At 40.1% G+C, this 23195-nt stretch overlaps 1 protein-coding gene across 4 annotated transcripts in view; it reads right to left on the bottom strand.

The window, feature by feature from the left end:
- LOC120944061 (sodium channel protein type 2 subunit alpha-like) overlaps positions 1–23195 on the bottom strand; it is a 199012-nt gene that overhangs the window by 37043 nt on the left and 138774 nt on the right. For all 4 annotated transcript variants that reach the window (XM_040357836.1, XM_040357838.1, XM_040357835.1 and 1 more), the window contains exons 16-19: positions 21496–21855; positions 19639–20127; positions 5756–5879; positions 2182–2336 (exon numbers count right to left, since the gene is read on the bottom strand). In XM_040357836.1, the coding sequence (XP_040213770.1) occupies positions 2182–2336; positions 5756–5879; positions 19639–20127; positions 21496–21855 (1128 nt within the window). The remainder of the gene's footprint in view (positions 1–2181; positions 2337–5755; positions 5880–19638; positions 20128–21495; positions 21856–23195) is intronic.

Genomic DNA, 23195 nt, shown 5'->3' with positions numbered 1-23195 from the left:
GTTATCTTAAAGAGGCAAACAGGATAAGTGTGCTTTGATTTCCAACGGCGAAAGTATACCTGTAGGTTACCCAAGAGATAACAGATGCCAATACATTTATTGGCATTCACCTGAAATTAAAGTGCCACATTATTGTGGATGCTGGAAAGTTAAATCAACTGCTGGTTTCTCTTATATCTCTGAGAGCCCTTAGTGGAACTTTGCTACATTTGAGAAATCTAGTCTGAACACCAACCAAGATCATTACAGTAAAATCTTTCCTATCCTGTACAAGTTTGAATTTGTGTAAGAAGTCGGAATACCCCAAGCAGAATCTATCTGAAACTAAAATGTATAGTTTGGATGAACTGGCCCAATCTGGCAAATTACAGTAGACAATTTACAACTCTGACAACTCAGGCATCAGGTTACATTTAACCCACTTATTCAGCCTTCCAACTAAAAAGAAATCAAGCGTGCGTTGGCATTGTAAAGAAAGATCATAGGAACTGTATTAACATACTGTATGTATGTATGTATGTATGTATGTATATATATATATATATATATATATATATATATATATAACATAAAAATTCAAGTGCTGCATGCAATGCACTTAGCATTTTCTCCTTAACAGTCAGACTATGAAATCAGACTCTGATTTTTGTCTGTATACTTGCTACCTTGTTATACCATCCTGCACTTATATACCCACTACTCTTGGAATGATACACCCATCAGAGCCTCATTGTGCTGGCCACATTATTGGTATATGGTTGCCATGAGCAGACAAAATAAAGTGTTTATGGGTTGCAATGTTAGCTCAAAGGCAGAGGGCGTGGCCCTGGAAACGTGTCGGAGAGCATATGCACTGAGACTCTGACAGGTATAACATTGCAAGGTGGAATGAGTATAGCAGTGGTATAACAAGGCAGCAAGAGTCTGAATTGAATTGGATCTCTGCTGATATGAAAATAATGAGCGCATTACGTATGTCACTTGTAAGCATGTTTTTAATGATATTTTATTAAGGGGTTGTAAAGGTACAATTTTTTTCCCTAAATAGCTTCCTTTACCTTAGTGCAGTCCTCCTTCACTTACCTCTTCCTTCGATTTTGCTTTTAAATGTCCTTTTTTTCTGAGAAATCCTCACTTCCTGTTCTTCTGTCTGTAACTACACACAGTAATGCAAGGCTTTCTCCCTGGTGTCTCTTGAGGGGGCAAGCAGGAGAGTCAGGACGCCCACTAACACACAGCTCTTTTCTCTATCTGCAAAGTAGAGAGTATCCTGACTTGTCTGCTCTCCCCCTCCCCCTTAAGAGGCTTTCTCCACACCAGGGAGAAAGCCTTGCATTACTGTATGTAGTTACAGACAGAAGAACAGGAAGTGAGGATTTTTCAGAAGAAATAAGGACATTTAAAAGCAAAATCGAAGGATGAGGTAAGTGAAGGGGGACTGCACTAAAGTAAAGGAAGCTATTTAGGGAATTTTTTTTTTACCTTTACAACCCCTTTAAAGTTCCTATGATTTTTAGCATGCCAATCCACTCTGTATTTATTTTTGTTTCTCTTTGTTTCTCTTTCAAGATAGCTGCAAAGGTAAAGTCGAGGGGGCTACTTTGAATTATGACTGGATTGGCAGATGTTAGTATTGTAAAGAAACAGTATCCCTTGGTGTCTGAGCATTGCTGTAAACTATGTGCTAGTCAACCTTAAGGCTGGGTTCACACTAGTGCGAATTGGATGCAGGTTTTCCTGCATCCAATTTGCATGACAGGAGATTGTGACTGGCTCTCAATGGAAACGGTTCACACATCTCCGTGGTGGCTGCAGAGCGAATTGCATAGGAGCTCTGTGCGTCTTTGGCTCGGTTTCAGATCCGAATTCAGGCAAAAATGTAGGCCAGATTCATCCCTGAAACAGAGAACAGGGATGCCCCGGACCCTTGCTGTCAGCCATCTGCAGTGTGAACTCAGCCTTAAACATTCAAAATGTATCCCCCTACTCTGTTAAGTTGTGCCTGACGTAATTAGCATTATCTCTTTAAAAGTAGTCATATAGATAATAAGCATTCTCTTTGCTAACCTGAAATTAAGGTTTAACAAATGATCTTACATTATGTTTGACAGCTTTGCAAAAGGTTTTACTGATGTTATTTGTACAAGGGAGTAGGTGACATCACAACTGAGCAACACTTACCAAAGCTCCGCTGCTAAGAAGAATCATAAAGATTATGAATGTCTCAAACCAGTTGTGCTCTACTATTCTAAAACATGTTTTTCTTAGGTTCCACCATTGCTTGCCTCTCCCTTCTAGAGTACTGACATCACATATAGGGAACTTCCTGATACACCCTGTAAAGACAATCACAACAGAAATTGTCAACTTAAAAAAATTCAGTGCAGTTGGAATTTTGTCGTCATTCGGTTTTTTTCATGATCTTTTGCCTTTACTGGATACAACTTGGCCCTTTACTAAACTGTTTCAGTGTCACGGGGGACAGCTTCTTGCTACTTGGACTTCACTTCTCACCCAATCTGTTTGGGTTAAGTAAACACTAACACTAACAACAATATATTTTCCTCTCCTTCTATCCTCCTTGTGTCGTCACATGGTTTGTTTCTGAGAAACCAGTTTTAAAAACCTATAGCATGGTTCTATAAGGCCATGTATAAAAAAAAGGGCAGGAGGCACCATGCAGAAGAATATTACAGAAAAGCTCCATCTACATATAAAGAAAACCTGTTCTTAGAGAAACATAGAGGCAAATACTTGTCTTTCCCTGGGTTCCATACTTCTTGAGTCACTGACATGTGCATGTAGTAAGTAAAACCAGAGTAGGTCAGATCTCCTGACCTTCTCACTGACTCTGGGTCAAAGTCATGAAGCAATTATATAAGCCTGTAGACCAGAAAGCTAACAGTTTTCAGAAAGATGGATTATCAATAGCAGCCAAATACTGTATATTGTATATACTGTATATCTTCTTACCCAGGTTTGCTTTAAATGCATTGACAGAGTACTGGTATTTTGATATGTGGTTTTACATGTGGCAAACATTTTCTAAAATAACATTGTTACTGAAATGTAAATCTTCAAGTAAATACATGGATTCCCATGGAGCCCCTTAAATCCTAGTCCTTAAAAGGGTTGTAAACCCCCCTTTTTTTGTAATAAAATAACAAACATGCCTATACATACCTGCTCTGTGCAATGGTTTTGCACAGAGCAGCCCCGATCCTCTTCTTCTGGGGTGCCCCGTCGGTGCTCCAGGGTTCTCCTTTTCATCAAGTACCCACATGGGGGAACCCATACAGACTCGCTCCCTGCTGCATCCATCGATACAGACAGCAGTACTCGGCCCTGCCCGCCACTCCTGTGTCACTGGACTTGATTGACAGCAGCAGGAGCCACTAGCTCCTGCTGTTATCAATCTGTTTAATGAGGAGAGAGACAGCAGGGGGAGCCACTATGCTTGTGCACATCACTGGATCGGATTGGGCCCAGGTAAGAAAAAGGAGGATCTGGGGGGAGCTGCAGCACAGAAGATTTTTCACCTTAATGCAAGGGCGCTCAACCTGTGGCCCTCCAGCTGTTGCGGAACTACTAGTTCCATGAGGCATTGCAAAGCTGTCAATTAAACAAGCATGATGACCAAAGGCAGAAGCATGATGGAATTTGTAGTTCTGCAACAGCTGGATGGCCACAGGTTGAGGTCCCATGCCTTAAAGCGGGGGTTCACCCTGTTAAAAAAAAAAAAAAGTTTTTTTTTATTATACCATTACATTCGGCATCGTAGCGCGAGCTACGGTATGCCGGTCTTACATTTTTTATCCCCGTACTCACTGTGCTATGGCTCATTGAAGATTCCGGGGAATGGGCGTTCCTATGGTGAGAGAAGGTGATTGACGGCCGGCCCTGGCACGTCACGCTTCTCCGGAAATAGCCGAAATAGGCTTGGCTCTTCACGGCGCCTGCGCATAGCCTGTGCGCAGGCGCCGTGAAGAGCCGAGACCTACTCCGGCTGTCTTCGGGGAGCGTGACGTGCCAGAGCCGGCCGTCAATCATCCTCCCTCTCCATAGGCACGCCCATTCCCCGCGGGAGTCGGATTCTTCAATGATCGATAGCACAGTGAGTACGGGGATTAAAAATTTAAGACCGGCATACCGTAGCTCGCGCTACGATGCCGAATGTAATGGTATAATGATGTGAAGGAGGGTGAACCACTGCTTTAATGTATAGATTGCATTAAGGTGAAAAAACGTGAAGCTTTACAACCACTTTAAGCCTCCTTAAAAGCATATTTCACCTTTCCCAAAAAACTGCCTATGCAGATAAGGACCATCTGTATATAAAAACAAGCTGTGCAGCTTTGATTAACGTTGAATAGTGCCCTTGCTATAGGTGTATGCTATTTATGCACCTTATGAAGTCTAACATTTCTAAGAGCAGACTAATGTTACTGTTGTTCACCATTCACCATCACAGGAGCAGCTTTTTTTCTGGTTTAAACCCCTTCATGTGCGTTTTCTCTCCCATGATGCATTAGCTATGAGCTCAGTGTTTGAGAGCTCACTCCTGTGTTGGTGAAGGTGAGCAGTAATAGCTGGGCCTTTTCTTAGCAACATCCATAACAACATCCTAGAATTATCCCAATCAGGCTTCATGAGGTACTGTATATAAAGGGCTTACACATATAGCAAGGACATTATTGAACTTTGGTCAAAGCTGCACAGTTTGTTTTTATCTACAGACTCCTCTTATTGCATAGAATCTTTTGTTAAAGGTCAACTAACCTTTTAGGGTCTCCCCTGTTCTTTAGTCTCTCTCCTTATTCGGCAATAGGGGCTCTGATACAAGACAAAGAATAAGGCCTCGTACACACGACCGAGTTTCTCGGGAAAAAAACAGCAAGAAACTTGCTGGGAGAATTTTTTTTTGCTGAGGAAACCGGTCGTGTGTACATTTTCGGCGAGGATACTGTCGAGAAACTCGACGAGCCAAAAAGAGAGCATGTTCTCTATTTCCTTGACGGGAATGGAGAAAATTGGCTTGTCAAGTTCCTCGACAGCCTAACAAGGAACTCGACGAGGAAAACGATGTGTTTCGCCCGTCGAGTTTCTCGGTCGTGTGTACGAGGCCTAATGGTGTAGGGCTTGAGGGTGGAATAGAGGAAGTAAATTTTGACTTTGATAAAAAGTGAAGATCGCACGCAGCCAGGGACTAGAATCAAAAGGACTGATTTGAAGACAAACACCAGTACTTACAGGCATCAGGTGCCCGCATCTCAGCACTATTGTTATTCCTGACACTTTTTATGTTACAACTACAAATGGATACAATTTACAGTCAGATTTTTATGTCACCAAAATGTCACCCTTTTCTTTTAGGCTTTTGGCATTTACAGGGGCAAGATAAAAAAAAAAAATGGGTTATTAAGTTAGGAGGATCTGTTAGTAAAAATACATTTGAAACTGCCATGTGCAAGCTTAGATTTTCCTGCCAGTTTTGTGTTTGATTCAGTTAGTATTTTTTCTTTCAGTGTAACCTCTTTGTGTTTAATGATTTCTTTTTTGTTGTAATTGTGTAAGGAGTACCACAGTGAGAAATATATTAAACTCGCAGAGGGTAATTATTATGGTGCTGAAATACATCTATTGAAACTTTAAATGGCTAATTTAGAGATTAATATTTTTCTGCTGTGACTGAATATATGGAAAACAACAAACGGGAACGTGTAGAGGACAATGTGTCACAGCTTGATAGAAGTACCTTCTGTAAAGCAAGCTTCTGGCTCCATAATTTCCTCCGGCTCCACTAAAGCTGCAGGTTCATCTTCCCCGGGTGGCCTTATGTCAACAGTGCTGCCTTCTGATGAGCTGGAACAGGTCAGTTTCTGCAACAGAAATGGTTCATCACAGTGGAATACATTATAGACAAGCTCAAATGTATTGCTTAGTTATGAAAGTGCAATATTATTTTTCACTAGATCACCAAATATTTTTTTCTTATTCCAGCTATTCCATCTAACTACATAGTATATATATAAAGGCAAAACTTTATAGCTTTGGATCAACTTTGGAGTGAATAGGCGTTGGAACCCCTGTCAATTTTTATTGCTATCTTGGTCATTCCTAGAGGGATACTCTCTGTCTGTATGTCGTGGTGACCACTGGGATAATAAAAACATTTTGATCTGACACCAGAGTAGGAACAGATGAGAAATCTTCCACTGGGGACACTTGTTTTAATAATAATTTGTAACATACATTTCCTATATATATATATATATATATATATATATATATATATATATATATATATATATATATATATATATATTTGTATTACAGTGCACAGCTTTTAGGCAGGTGTAAAAATGCTGTAAATTTTTTTTTATCAATGAACAAAACAAAAAAGAAAATGAAAAGAGGAGAAATCCAAATCAAGTTAATATTTGGTGTGACTACCCTTTGGCTTCAAACCAACATCAATTCTTCTAGGTACAGTGCTTGTGCACACAATTTTTGAAGGAACTCGGCAGATAGGTTGTTCCAAACATCTTGGAGAAATAAACACAGATCTTCTGTGGCTGTAGGCTGCCTGAAATCCTTTTGTCTCTTCATATAATCCCAGACAGCCTTGATTTTGAGTTCACCACATCAGTGATGTCAGTGGATCAATGGTGTCCTCAGCATTGATAACACCATTGATCCTGATCAAATCTCCAATTCCTTTTAGAGAAATGTAGACCCAAACTTGCAAGAAACCTCCACCATGCTTCACTGTTGCCTGCAGACATTCATTATTGTACCGCTCTCCAGCCCTTCAGCAAACTTTTTAATATTTTGACTCATGGGTCCAGAGAACCTGCTGGCATTTTTCTGCACACCATTTCCTATGTTTTCATGCATAGCTGAGTCACTTTGCCTTTTTTCCACACCAGAGGTATGGCTTTTTGGTCACAAATCTTCCATGAAGACCACTTCTGGCCAGACTTTTCCAGACAGTAGATGGGTGTACCTGGGTCCTATGGGTTTCCACCAGTTCTGTGCTGATGGCACTACTGGACATCTTACGATGTTGAAGTAAGCAAGCAAGCATGATGTGTCTTTCATTTGCTGGATTAGGTTTCCTTGGTTGACCACTATGTCTACGGACCTCAACAGTGCCCAATTAATGTTGTCCTTAATTCTGAGAAATAAGGGCAGATATTTATCCATTGTACCATACTATCAGGTAGGCATGTGATTGGCTCCAAATGTATTCTGCAGTAGGACAACAACTTCAAACTTACAGCCAATGTCATTAAGAACTATCTTCAGTGTAAAGAAGACCAAGGAGTCCTGGAAGTGATGGTTTGGCCCCCACAGAGCCCTGGTCTCAACATTGTCAAGTCTGTCTGGGATTACATGAAGAGGACACCATTGATCCACTGACAGCACCGATGTGGTGAACTCAACATCAAGGCTGTCTGGGATTATATGAAGAGATAAAAGAAATTGAGGCAGCCTACATCCACAGAAGATCTGTGGTTCATTCTCCAAGATGTTTGGAACAACCTATGGCCTCGTACACACGACCAGTTTCCTCGGCAGAATTCAGCTTCCGACCGAGTTTCTGGCTGAATTCTGCCGAGGAAACTGGCCATGTGTACACTTTCGGCCGAGGAAGCCGACGAGGAGCTCGGCGAGGAAATAGAGAACATGTTCTCTATTTCCTCGTTGTTCTATGGGAGAACTCGTCCCGCCGAGCTCCTCGGCGGCTTCAGTGCAGAACTGGCCGAGGAACTCGATGTGTTTGGCACGTCGAGTTCCTCGGCCGTGTGTACGAGGCTTAAGTGTTGAGTTCCTTCAAAGACTGTGTGCACAAGCACTGTGTGCACCTTGAAGAATTGATGCTAGTTTGAAGCCAAAGGATGCTCACATCAAATATTAATTTGATTTAGATGCTTCTTCTTTGCATTTTGTAAATTGATAAAAATAAACAATTAAAATATACATTTTTGAAAGCATTCTTACTTTATAATTGGTCTTAGCTACAATGGCTCTGTTTACATTTATGTAATAAAAACGTTGCTTGAAATGTAATACCAATATTAAAGCGCCCTAATAAAAAATTTTAACCTAAGATTGATGCTCATTTTGTCTAGGGGAATCGGCTAGTTTTTTTAAAATCGAAGCTCTACTTACCGTTTTAGAGAGCGATCTTCTCCGCCGCTTCCGGGTATGGTCTTGGGGACTGGGCGTTCCTATTTTGATTGACAGACTTCTGACAGGCTTCCGACGGTCGCATCCATCGCGTCACGAGTAGCCGAAAGAAGCCGAAACGTAGGTGCGGCTCTATACGGCGCCTGCGCACCGACGTTCGGCTACTTTCGGAAAATCGTGACGCGATGGATGCAACCGTCGGAAGCCTGTCGGAAGACTGTCAATCAAAATAGGAACACCCAGTCCCGCAGCCCATACCCGGAAGCAGTGGAGAAGATCGCTCTCTAAAACGGTAAGTACAGCTTTGATTTTAAAAAAAACTAGCCGATTCCCCTAGACAAAATGAGCCTCAATCTAAGGTTAAAAATTGTCATTTGAACCTCCACTTTAATCAGTTTAGAGTCACCCAACTCTGCAAGAACTGAACCTCCTAACACTGCTAGTATTCATCTTGTCCCCTATAGTATAACAGGTAAACTTTAAAGCATATCATAACTCAAAACTGTGCTTTCTTATAGAATAAGGAATGGTTCAACTGCTCTGCTAACAGATCACATTTTTTTTATTCTCCCTCATGTTTAGTATCAATGACAATGACCACTGGGATGAATAGAGAGGGTGAATATCCTAAGCAGGGACAAACCAAATAAAATCTCGCTGGGGTTCTAACTCCTCCCTACTCTATACAACATTTAAAAAAAATCCTTTAATTACATTTTAAGCATACAGTTTTATCAGAATAATCTGTGCAAAGGATTTTTTTTTTTTTGCTAAACCACAGTCTAAGCTATTTATCTTTCAGCGTAAAACATTTCAATTAGACAGCATTCTAAGAATAATTGTTTTATTTTTATAACTGCAGACATAAAAACAAAATTGGATTATTGCTAAAGCAGTGCTTGCTATCCTCTGACCCATAATTAGCTTGTAATAGATCTGCATTAACATGTTCAAAAAATGTGCTAATGAAGCTCCAAGGATTTTACACAGACTCGGCTGTGTGGGTAACAAAGTAATCTTCTTAAATTTAACCAAACTCTGACACAGACATCACATTTAACTTTAGGCTCAAAAAGATCAGTTAAGTATACAATTGAAGACAGATTTCTTTGCCGAATATGTCTGATTATATGATTACTATTCAGTGTAGAGAGAAAATGACTGCATGAATAGTGAGGCCCTTAGATAACAGGTGGGTTGCAAAATGTATGTCCATCTCTGCAGATGAAAAACAAATAAATGATAACAGCCCAGTACAATAAAACAGCACACCCCATTAATGCTTCATAAGTAGGAATAGCCAAGCTTGTTCAAAGTCATAGTACACCGTGCAACAGTGACAACGACAGCAATAACAATTTGTGTCAAAGAGTTTAATGAGAGTTTGCACAATATTATAACATTGGTGTTAGTTCGTTGAGCACTGAGGAAGGGGGAGATTCTTAAGCCACTGGAACCCTTTGGGTGTTTTATGTTTTCTTGTTATGAATACCAATATTATATGTTTTTGGCCTCTGATCTTTGGTCTGGTGCTCTCAGACTCATTACACATGGATTCTAAACTCTTGGTCCCGTAGCTAAGGGACACCCGGTTTATAATGGGAGTGGCCTCACCAGAGCCACCATGCCCTATATGAATCTGATGTGCTGTACTTTTTTCAACCATAAACTCCTGATAGGTCCAATCCAGCATTGCTGTAATGCCCTGTACACGCGATCAGTTCGTCTGATGAAAACGGTCTGATGGATTTTTCCATCAGTTATCCGATGAAGCTGACTGATGATCAGTCGTGCATACACACCATCAGTTAAAAAACCGTTAGTGTCAGAACGTGGTGACGTAAAACACAACGACGCGCTGAAAAAAAGTTCAAAGCATCCAAGCATGCGTGGATTTTTAACCGATGGACGTACCCACAGACGATCGTTTTTTTCTATAGGTTTTTTATCCATCAGATAATTTTAAAACAAGTTCCTAGTTTTTTGACTGATGGATAAAAAAACGATGGGGCCCACACACGATAGGTTAGTCGGATGAAAACGGTCCATCAGACCGCTTTCATCAGACGAACTGATCGTGTGTGGGCCCCATCGTTTTTTTATCCATCAGTCAAAAAACTAGGAACTTGTTTTAAAATTATCTGATGGATAAAAAACCTATAGAAAAAAACGATCGTCTGTGGGTACGTCCATCGGTTAAAAATCCACGCATGCTTGGATGCTTTGAACTTTTTTTCAGCGCGTCGTTGTGTTTTACGTCACCACGTTCTGACACTAACGTTTTTTTAACTGATGGTGTGTATGCACGACTGATCATCAGTCAGCTTCATCGGATAACTGATGGAAAAATCCATCAGACCGTTTTCATCAGACGAACTGATCGCGTGTACAGGGCATTAGAGTTAAGCTTGTCATACATTATACAACGTTCTTATTTAATTTCCTCTACCCCTGGTTCACATTGATGCTACTTTGAAATCATGCTACTTCATTTGAAGTAGTGCGATTTCAAAGTAGCAATGTCAGCGCGATTTCAGGTGCTACTTGATAAACATCTGTGTGGCTTCATACACAGATGTCTATTGAAATCACACCTTAAATCTGCAAAAGTAGTGCAGTAACTACTTTTGCAAATTGGTGCAGCATCCTAAAATCGGTGTCGCACCGATTGGAGTAGTGCCATTGCTGCCAATAGCCTGCGACTTGTCATGCGTTTTGATCTCTCAAATCGCATGACAAATCACTCCAATGTAAACCAAGGCTTAGATTGTGGTGTATGTAGTGCAAGGGTCTACCTGATTGCATAAAAATTTTAAGTGTTTGGGTTTGACCTGATATGCTATGGTTTTGGTAAATCTACTCCACTGAATTCGAAATTCCACATACCTGGCTGTTTGCTCTTTTACAGCAGAATTAAGTTGACATGCAATATGGAGAAGCTTAAAGATTTAAAAAAAGAGTTGTTAAAGCTCCTAAGATGAGTTTTGTATACAGTGGGATTGATTTACTAAGACTGGAAAGTGACAAATCTGGTGCAGCTCTGCATATAAACCATCTTTTTGTCAAAGCCTAATTGAACAAGCTAAAGTTAGAAGCTAATTGGTTTCGATGCAGAGCTGCTCCAGATTTTGCACTCTCCTATTTTAGTAAATCAATCCCAGTGCTATGACTGGGAAAAACTACAATACAACGCCAAAACCCGATATACCCCATATATGAAGCATGGTGGATGAAGAATGGCATGGAGCTGCTTTTCTGAATCAGTCTAAACAACATGCAATCACTAAAGCCCAAATAAATTAAAAATTGAATCATGAAATTTTGCAGCAGAATTGCCAGGCTATATATGCATGGTCTGCAGTGTAAAATAAGATGGCTCACACATCATGATGCAGCATTTCCTGAAACAGTTCACAACAAAGGTCCTCAAAATGAGAAATCAGACAAATCACTGTTCTTATCTATATCTTATAGAAATGCTTTCAGAATTGGAATTACCGGTAGTCCATTTAAAAAAATTATTGCAGGCTGACTTCTGCTGATGTCTGACCGGCAACTACACAAAGATTGGTGGTTGAGGTTATTGCCAATAAAGCAAAAGTATCGTTTTTTTATCATTGGTGACCTTGATCAGTTAAAATATTTAGTCAAAATATGTAAAAAAAATTCATAAAAGATTGTGTGTTTTCTATGTTAGACTGTCTTTATTTTTAAATGAAAAGACAAAAATTCAGATCGTACTTTGGATGTCTTTCTCCTAAAATGTTCATAACACCCCCTCCCCCTTTTTTGTTCTAAAATGTTCATGAAACCCCCTCCTTTTTGATTATTTTTTCTTTATTTCCCTCCCTTTACCTCTTTCTCTCTCCCCTTCTCTCTCTAAAAAACTGACAACTGTACTGGTGAGTCTGGTGTTTGAGGAAAAACATACTGAAATAGAGTAAAGATTTCTGAATGTCAGGGTCATATTTCAGGAGTCCCCATCCATGTTCTTTGGGTTGGGAAGATGAGGACACCACTATTAGCATTCTATATCGTCTTGCATTTGGCCTCTTTAGCCTCAAGTCTAGAGACTCTAAGTATTGATCAAGGCTGTAGTGTAGATGTAGTGTTTCCAGGAAATTGTGTAAAGGACATATAGCACACATTGTAATAAATAAATGCATGTTAGTAGAATCTAGAAAGTGACCCCTTCCATATCTAAATCATATAGATGGCATGAGCTGAAGAGAACAGTTACTGATCATTACTGGATGTGAGCAAAATTAATAGATGCTGAAGCATCTTTGATTCTAATAGGTAGAAGTCACACTATGACCTTCACTTGTTCAACGGAAGAATAACAGCAGAATTTTAATTGGCTGCCTTGAGCAGCAGACAGGTTCCATTCTTTCATAATTTTCTAATACAGCCCAATGTATCATGTCATCATTTCCTAACCAAAAATTAGCAGCTGTTATTATTTTGGGTACCTCCTAGTATTCTTAAGTGTTTCTTCAATTCAGAAATCTGTTCAATGAAGTGATTAGCCTATCTATAACCTTTCGGTGAGATTTATATAAACAGTACTTCTTATCTCTAGTCACCAAAACATCACATAGTTATATCAATGAAAGCTGAAGCTTGGTCCATACATTGATATAGGTACAGAAAATGGCTGTCAGACATTGCAAAAACGTGAACATTCACTTATTATGCTATCATAGGACAGTATATTAGCAATTCCAATGTGGGCAATTCAAATGATGCATATGAAGTAAAAATACTTAAATCGGACCTTTTACGCAATAATTGAATATAAGCCTATTGTACTTAGCGCTGCAGATCCATTTACAAAAGCAGCATGTTGTTTAACTAAAGCTCTGCATTTTGCAAAAAAATACACGTACATTAAAGTGGAACTTCATTCTCTCAATCAGCATTGACTATTTTTAATCCTTATGCTGCTATTATTATTAAATGGATAGACAAGTATATCATATGTACTTGTTTTAAACGTTTTTTTTTATTTTTTCAATTACTTCCTAGTGTCCAGGCCTAGGCAAATGATGCCATACACCCCAAAAGTCATCAGAAGGGGAGGAGGGGTTTTCTCAGTCAAGCACACCCTCCTGCCTACATACCTGAACTCAGGGCAGATGGATTCCAGGAAGTAAATGCTACACAAATCATCTCCCCTAACTCAAGATGGTCGTGGCCAGAAATCCTATGGGTTTGTTTTTCAAGTGATTTCTCAGCAAAATAAAGCATGACAACATAACTGGATTGGTGATTTTGCTTTGAATATTAAAAAGGAATTCAATTGTGTTTTTTTGTTTGTTTGTGGTGCTCAGATGCAGTGTAGTTCCACTTTAAAAGAGAAGTCTGTTTTTTTTGTTTTTTTTCCTATTCATACTTACCTCGGTGGATGCAACATCAGACTGATGCTGCATCTGTCCCCCGGCATCTATGCACTGAGAACCGAGCCACCGAACACCGCCGATGGCTCGGTTCTCACTCCTCCCTGAGCAGAGTGATGCTCATTGGAGCGCTGAGCAGTAGAGGGGCAGGGAGCGGCCATCTCAGGATCTCAGCAGCTTGCTGAGACACTGAGACTGCCATCAATCAAGGCAGCTGGCGGATCCAGACTTAGAAGTCGGGATGATGCGCTGCCCCGACTGATGGCAGTGACGTCAGTGGAGAGTGGACTTAAGGCCGTTCTCCACTGAAAACGGGCCACAGGAGTGCAAAACGAATTGCACTCCTGTGACCCATAGGAGAAGCCCAGCCTAAAAAGCTCAGGCTTGACTTCTGTTTAAATGCAACTTCCACCTCTACAAAAACACTAGTGCTGTTGCCTTTACCTCCAAGCTGCCTTTAGGGCAGTGTTTCTCAATTCCAGTCCTCAGGCCCCCCCAACAGGTCATGTTTTCAGGCTTTCCATTATTTTGCACAGGTGATTTGATCAGTTTCACTGCCTTAGTAATCACCACAGCCTTTTCATCTGAGGGAAATCCTGAAAACCTGACCTGTTGGGGGGGCCTGAGGACTGGAATTGAGAAACACTGCTTTAGGGGAAGGCAACATCACCAGTTCTTTTTAGGCAGCTCTTGGTGCTAAAATGTGAAATCTTGCAAGATCTCAAAATTTATGCCAGTACATTTCTTACCTTAATTTACCTAAAAGGCTCCTTTCATATGTAGCCAGGTGCCAAGCACCACAGATATATCTTTTGGGGCCTCTGGTCTGCTTATCCACTCTAAGTGTTGCACCTTTCCCTTTCATGCCATTCAGACTCATCTGGACACAAAGGCAGTGCTCTGCATTCTGGGGAACAGACAAGTCATGTCTGTTGGCGCTAAAGGTTTGTGAAAGCTGTGTATAGTATGTGGAGGCTGATAAGCATTAGACTTGGACAGCCTGTTAGGTAGGACTCTGATTGTCTGGGAAATTTAGTGTAGCACTGCACCAAGGAGTTAGCAAACAACTATTTGAAAAAACAAACAAAAACTGGGGAAATATGCTATCCTAATTTGATATAAATTCGAAAGCTATTTAAGAATAAAGGAATGGACAGCGCTGACCCTTTTATGTGTCTCAATCAGTGCTCACAAGTGCATCATGTGCAATATCATATTAGCTTCTGTAAAACATGAAAAAATGAATCTATATAAAGTGCCCTGTGCAATCTACACCAACCCAAATCATTGATAAAAAAAAAAAAACTTATACAAAATTCATCAAATACAATATGTTCAGTGTGTTAATAAAAATAATGAAAATTATTATAAATCTTAAATCAATATACACTAAAGTCCCCTGTGCAATATATAACATTCAAAAAAATCTGTAAAACATAAATGTAAGAAAATACATATGTGCCAAATTTCATAATAATACTAATTTGATCAATAAATGTATACGTCCCAAATGCCACCAAAGGTGAAGGGAATTGTTTCAAGTGCTTTCTTCAATCTGGACCAGTGTGTGCTCAGAAAACACCCAGTGTAGTCCACCATCACAAGTACCAGATTGACTCACCAGAACTTGTTTCTGCTAAAATTATAAACCTCCCTGACCAAGGAGAAAGTATAGATATACCTAACTTCTACCGTAATAATGGAATAGAATACTATTTTGGCTATAATTAGTCTATGTATATACTGATCTTTTTGACATGAGGTTTTCACTCAAGGTCACCTCTACTTTTTTTTATCATATGCTCAGTTTGAATTGCCCAGGAGTGTGGCAGATTGGCTTTAAGAAGCACTAGTCTGGCCATGCCCTTATACACAAAAGGTGCACCACTAAATATAAAGCATGACTGGAAATACTCTAGAAATTATCTAGCAGTTCCCCTGGTCATTTACTTTTGTTCCAAACTAGGATTGTATAACAAGCAAAAATGGAAATAACAGTAACTAGAGATACCAAAAGCATTTGCAGTTCTAAGGCTCAATATAAAACAATAGGCAGTTAAAGAACATTCTAGTATTGCCTATACGACCACAAGAAAATCCAATTTGCACTGATTTACAATCATTACTGCCTTCTTAAGACTTGTTTTCCTATTTTTTTTCCATCTCAGTGATGGAGTTTATCGACAAAATGCATTTACAATATTTTTTTTTATTCATTGCATGTAAGGTTAGAAAGCTAGGTTTGTAGATATAGCAGGAAAAGACAATTAGGATTTAAAGAAGACACTTTAAAACTTGTTTAGAACATAAGACTCTCTAAATGTGTTGCCACAATAGTATACTAGCTTACAGTGCATTGTTGCAATTTGGTAGAAGTTCTGAAATTACCAGTCTATCACAGATTTAAAAACAATATTTTAACAATTTAAAACAAACCTATACTTTGCCAATAGTAGTCAACATAAAATGTTCAGCAGACACAGCAAGCATCCTGCACTCCCCTACTTCCCCAATCCACTGTCAGAGCACCAGATTTTCCCAACTGATAACTACTTTCTATTGCTGACACTGGCCAAACCAACTGCTGACAAGGCATGTGCTTGCAATCACACTGGAAAAAACAACATTACAGGTCCAGTTCACTTCTAGTCTATTAACATTGTTGTCAATCAATTCCTGTGGAGGAGGCGGTCTTGGACCCCTGAAATGTGTTGGCTATGTTTGTATTGTCTTTCTCACTTTTATTGGAATAAACTTGTATCTGTACCTCTTAGCTGTGGTGCGACCTTGACTTTCCATTACCATTATATTGCTAACACTGGGACCTCAAAAGTGTACTAAGAAGTACAAATGTATACAATACAAAGATAAAACTGGTAAGAACAGGCACAACAAATGTGTGCATTTAACTAAGTAATCTGTTCTTTAAAAAAAGATTAAAATGCACTCATAGACTTTTTGGAGGAAAGCATTTTGGAATGCATCATAGGGCATCAGGCAGCTCTCAGTGGTCAGTAGTGGGACTGCAAATGCAAGCCAGGAACTGTGTGCTGTATCACTGATGATAGAATGGTGGAGGACCAACTGAATGATGGAGAGATGCAGTGGCATCCTCCTGGTTCTTAGAAACACTTCTGACTTGTGAGGCTGTAAGGCTGCTGCGGCAATGTGTTTTGGAGATTTTATTCCCCTTTCCCAATTGTAGTATATAGGCTAGTGGGACTATCTTTATAGAGGTTATTAATAACTGGGACATGGCAGCAGTTAGTAGTCACTTCTGCAAAGACAGTTCCGTCAGCCCATGTACTAGCCTTAGGAAGGGGGAAGAATTCCCCACAATGCTTTGCCACAGCAACTTTGCAACCTCATAGCCTGGAAGTTTTGCCAGAAGCCAGCCTCTCGCAATTGTTTGGCAGATGCATCACCATTGTGTCAGCTGTGCTTGAAGGTACAGTTCCTAGCTTGGATTTGCAGCCTCACTACTGGACACCGAGGGCTACAGTACCTCATGCCATCCCTATGCTGCAGGCTCTGATATGCACCTTTCTCTTGAAATGTTTGTGAGTGTATTTTACCCGTCTTTTATTACATGGATTACTTTGTGAACAAGATAGTTGCACCCTTTTTTTCTTCTTTGATCTTTGGTCAATTATAAATCAACTGTTGATAACAGTTTTGGCTTGTCTGTATCCTCCTAGAAGGACAAGTAATATTTTTTTAAATGTAAACAATACAGCTGTTGCGTCTATAAACCCATCAGCAGAGCTGGATCATCCACAAGGCAATCTGGGAAGACACCTGGTACTGGGGGACAGTTTATTGGTCAAAATGGTGTACCTGCAAATCATTTTACAAGTCAGGCCTCGTACACACGACCGAGTTTCTCGGCAAAAACCAGCAAGAAACTTGCTGGCATTTTTTTGCAGAGGAAACCTGTCGTGTGTACACTTTGACGAGGAAACTGTCGAGGATCTCGTCGAGCCAAAAAGAGAGCATGTCTTTTTTTTTCTCAAAGGGAATGGGAAAATTTGGCTCGCCGAGATCCTCAACAGCCTAACAAGGAACTCGACGAGCAAAACGATGTGTTTCGCCCGTCGAGTTTCTTGGTCGTGTGTACGAGGCTTCAGGGTGCACTTGTAGGCAGTAGGTGACGGATGGGGCAATGGGGGGGGGGGGGCAAAGCTTCTATATTTGCTTTAGCCCCCTGTTCTGCTTTAATAAGTCTCTGCCTATCGGATGGGTACAATCTTGTTCAGCTATAAGACTCAACTTATGTCAACAGCCAACTTCCCTGTGCAGAATGTGCAGAGTCTAACTATGATTATTTACAGTTGTGTTCAAAATTATTCAACCCCCCAATGCTGTAAAGGGGTTTAGGGAATTTAGTGTACATTTGTAATTGTATTTATAATGAAATCCTACAAGGACTTCTTAAAGAACCATATGCAACTAAAATGACATCAATTGGTTTTGTAATACAGTAGTAAATGTTTATTTTGTGAATTCTTCATTTACACAATTATTCAACCCCTTAAAGACTACCACTCTGAAGAACAGAGGTTCATTGAAGTGTTTTCAATCAGGTATTGAAAACACCTGTGGATGTCAGGGAGCAGCAATAAAGCCTAATAAGCACCAATTAGGCAGCTTTAAAATGACTGTGATACTCGGCTCCTTCTAGACATTTACTGGTGTGGTTTACAAACATGGTGAAGTCAAGAGAATGGTCCGGGAAGACAAGAGAAGAGGTGATTACTCTTCACAGGAAGGGCAATGGCTATAAGAAGATTGCAAAGATGTTAAACATACCAAGAGACACCATAGGAAGCATCATTCGCAAATTTAAGGCAAAGGGCACTGTTGAAACGCTACCTGGTCCTGGCAGAAAGAAGATGCTGACTTCGACTGCTGTGCGCTACCTGAAGCGTAGAGTGAAGAAAAGTCCCCGTGTGACTGCTGAGGAACTGAGAAAAGATTTGTCAGATGTGGGTACTGAAGGTTCTGCTCAGACAATATGGTGCACACTGCGTAATGAAGGCCTCCATGCCAGAACTCCCAGGCGCACCCCTTGCTGTCTCCAAAGAATAAGAAGAGTCGACTGCAGTATGCCAAAAGTCATGTGGACAAACCACAGAAGTTTTGGGATTGTGTTCTGTGGACTGATGAAACAAAATTAGAACTGTTTGGGCCCATGGATCAACGCTATGTTTGGAGGAGGAAGAACAGGGCCTATGATGAAAAGAACACCTTGCCTACTGTGAAGCATGGCGGGGGGTCAATCATGCTTTGGGGCTGTTTTGCTTCTGCAGGTACAGGGAAGCTTCAGCGTGTGCAAGGTACCATGAATTCTCTTCAGTGCCAGGAGATAGTGGATAACAATGTGATGCTGTCCGTCACAAACCTGAGGCTTGGGAGACGTTGGACCTTTCAACAGGACAATGATCCCAAGCATACCTCCAAATCCACTAGAGCATGGTTGCAGATTAAAGGCTGGAACATTTTGGAGTGGCCATCGCAGTCACCAGACTTAAATCCGATTGAGAACCTCTGGTGGGACTTAAAGAAAGCAGTTGCAGTGCGCAAGCCTAAGAATGTGACTGAACTGGAGGCTTTTGCCCATGACGAATGGGCGAAGATACCCGTAGATCGCTGCAAGACACTTGTGTCAAGCTATGCTTCAAGTTTAAAAGCTGTTATAACTGTAAAAGGATGTTGTACTAAGTACTAAGATTGAATGTCACTTGGGGGTTGAATAAAACTGATAATGATGTGAGCACAGAAAAGACATTTGTGGTTATTTCATTATAAATGTTATGTTATATTTGTCTGACCTACACGTGCCTCTTTGATTTAATTGTAAGCAGGATGACTGAATGATCAAAATCAATGTCAAACTGGCCAAAACAATCAATTTCAGTGGGGGTTGAATAATTTTGAATACAACTGTATGTACTAAAATACACTACCTGGAATATCTAAGACATATTCAAAACCCTGTAATCACTACATACCAACCAAAATAAATATTTGCATAAATATAGCTTACCTCTTTGCTTTCTTCAAGGTCAGACTCACTACTAAATTCCTCTGTGTTCAAGTTTTCAAAGTCTGATTCCCCTACAGCTATTGGTACAGTCACTGTAAGGCTTGGGTTATGTATGAATGACATATAATCACTTTCAATGTCAATATTGTATTTTTCCACGCTGCTTCCAATACCACTTGTGGCCGTTGTGCCATTCCCATCCTTCAGGTAGTCAAAATCTTTGCCTATTTCCACTGTGGTGTGGTTGGATATACAGCTGTCTTTCTGGTTCTGCATGTCTTCTAGAGGTTTATTTTCTTCCAGCTCCTTTTTCTTCTTCACAAATGCGTTCTGGATGAACTCCCGTACTTTCCTTTTCACACACGCAATCCCAATGTGCATTCTGGCCACGGCAATTTGTAGATTATTCATTTCATTATCCTCGTCTGTTGCAGAGAGATTGTCTGAGCTAAATGAGCTCAGCAGCAAAGCTAAGAACAGGTTTAACACCTAAGAATGCAATTAAAAGACAAGAGAAAATATGAGTCTTCTAGAACATTATTGTACGCAAACATGAAATGGTCAGTCCACCAAAAACAGATAGGTTAGCTTTTGGCAACTGCTCAAGAGTCAAATAACCTGACTGTTTCCTTATGTATCTTGGGAACTTTTATTGTTAGATATCTGCACTAGCGCTCCTGCATCTGAATGCCTGCTATGGCAATTATAAGGCATTCTTGCTCTGCACAATGCAACAGGAGGAGATGGAGCATGAAAAGGGTGGGTGGGAAAAATTCCCAAGTGGGGAGTAGGCATGAGCTTGGATTCATCTCTGGGTTCAGTCTGAACCCATGTTTGACCATATCTGGAAGACAACTGTCAGTGTTGGACCCATGTGCTGCAAGCGGGGGATTTCCTGCCCCAAAGCTTCACATACACAAAGGGGTAGGAAATGTTTGTGGGATCATTAACCTAATATGGTCACATTGCCATAATAGATCAATTTTATTGAAGATGAACAGGACTAGGGATTATGGCAGAGAGAACTCAACTCGCTGTTGGTATATTGTTAGAAACATAAAACTCCAGGGGCTAACTTAGCCCACCAGGCTCTATCTATGACTAATATATAACTTTAGATGGACTAATCCTTTGAATACAATGATGAATATCCTTAGGCCAAGATGAGCACATTTCATTGTCTACATAATCCAATTCTGATGACTGTTGTAAATCGTTTTACAAATTAAGTCTGAATCAAGCACTAAACATTGTCTTTATTAGTATGGTTAGGCTTTAGCATACACAATCATGCATTTCTGAATCCGGCAGGGACCCATGGCCCCTGCCTTATTTTGAAACAGTGGCAAATAACCAAAACATGCCAACCCTGTGATCAATAGGCTAAGCCAGATATTTGTTTTTCCCGCCAACCTACTGCTTAGGACATTGTTTAGCAAAACATTTTGTGCATTAAAAAAACTGATTCATGGCTGCTTCAGTGCTTGGCAGTGCTTGGCTTTTTTTTCAGAAATTTAAGCTTGAAATTGCATTAAATGGTTAAGTTCAGAAATGTTTTAACTTCTGTTACTGAAAAACAATTTTTAGGAGAACTGTATAGATTAGTAGACCCTGCAATGGGCCACAAAAATATAGTTAACATCATCTAATAAAGCTGAATCAGAACAACTAATGTGCAGTTGAAATACACATATGTAAACTGTTTCACCTCCGAAAATATTTGGGATTCTGTTTAGCCAATTTTTATGATACACAGTACTGCACATGAGAAACCAAGAGTTTCTGTTTTTAAACATCCAAACAGAGAATATATATCACTGAGCAAGAACTGTTTTTAATAACATACAAGACACTTACCACTAAATTTCCAATGACCATCACCATCATAAACACTGTTAGGCACATAGATTGTCCAGCCACCTCCATACAGTCCCACATAGTCTCTATCCACTCTCCACACAGTACTCGGAAGACAATCAGGAAGGAATGGAAGAAGTCATTCATGTGCCAGCGTGGAAGCTCACATGTGTCAGGCGATATTTTACAGACACATTCCTTGTAGCTTTTACCAAAGAGCTGCATGCCGACCACAGCAAAAATAAACACAATAATGGCTAACACCAAAGTCAGGTTTCCCAGCGCTCCCACAGAGTTGCCAATGATCTTGATGAGCATGTTGAGAGTAGGCCATGATTTTGCCAACTTGAAGACTCGGAGCTAAAAAAAAATAGGAACATCAGAGATAAGCAAATATTTGTATGTAGCTCCCAACTGTCCCTTCTAGTCAGATTTTCTCCATGATCATGCATCACCTGCCCATGGCATATCGTATGTTAGCCAAGAATCAAAAGAGGCACGCACAAACTCCATTACTTCATGTCCTTTTTCTCAGTCAGAACAGGAAGCAAAGCACCATCACAATCACACCTTTGTGTGAAATGACAGTGCTTCTGAAGGTCTGAAGTGCTTTGGTAACATATGCCATGCCCATGCTTCCATATCCTCTTCTCATGAGCATCACATCAGGCTGTCAAGGGGTATACTCATGTGTATATGGCCACCCTTAGATATAATGTAGAGATCTCTAAGAATTTGTTTACTATTTAACAAAAATGCTATCACTCTCTGAAACTAGGGCTGGCCATACATTTTTAATTCTCTTGTACAATTTTCCTTTAGATTTACTAAAAAAACATATAATATGAGGTCAAAACTAAACAATTTTAAATTGTATGCAATTAAGCAGGCCCTTGCACTACATATGTAGAGGAAGGGGGAGTGGGGAAGGGACTACATTGTTTAAGACAAATCTAAAGGGAAAGCCTTATGCCTTGTACACACAAGCGGAATTTCTGACGGAAAAAGTCAGACGGAAGCTTTTCATCGGATATTCCATCCGTGTATATGCCCCATCTGACTTTTTACATTGGAAATTCCGACGGAATTAGATAGAAAACATGTTCTCAATTTTTCAGATGAAATTCCGTTCGTCTGGATGCAATTCCGACGGACTAAAAACCATACATGCTCAGAATCAAGTCGACGCAGGCTCGAAAGCATTGAACTTTATTTTTCTCTGCTCGTCGTAGTGTTGTACGTCACCGCGTTCTTGACATTCTGAAGTTGGTGTGACCGTGTGTATGCAAGACAGCTTGAGCGGAATTGTGTCTGAGTTTATTCCGATGGGAAAACCGTCGTGTGTACAGGGCATAACACTCTCCCAAGTGTTTAAATTTTTCCTGCAAGCTAGTAATTAGGCAGGGTGGTCGGAGCATTGTGGTTTCTTTGTTAACAGTTTATTACCAGAGACATTTTATTGATTATGACATTATCTTACACACTGCACAACTGCTGTTTGTGTTTTTGTAGTTTTAGAACATTTCATGTTGCTGAAATGAGAGAGGTCAGTTTCCAGTCTATAGTAAATAATAATAATTGCTCTTAGATATTTAATCCATCCCCGATTTTATCCATGAGAAAAGGGCCAGGGCACTCAACTGCAAAATGATGTTTAAAGCATACCATTTATAAACTAAAAGCATTTCCTTCAATTTAAT

This window comes from Rana temporaria, chromosome 6, assembly GCF_905171775.1.
Source record: "Rana temporaria chromosome 6, aRanTem1.1, whole genome shotgun sequence".
Taxonomy (NCBI): Eukaryota; Metazoa; Chordata; class Amphibia; order Anura; family Ranidae; genus Rana; species Rana temporaria.
This window is presented reverse-complemented; position numbering and strand designations above follow the sequence as displayed.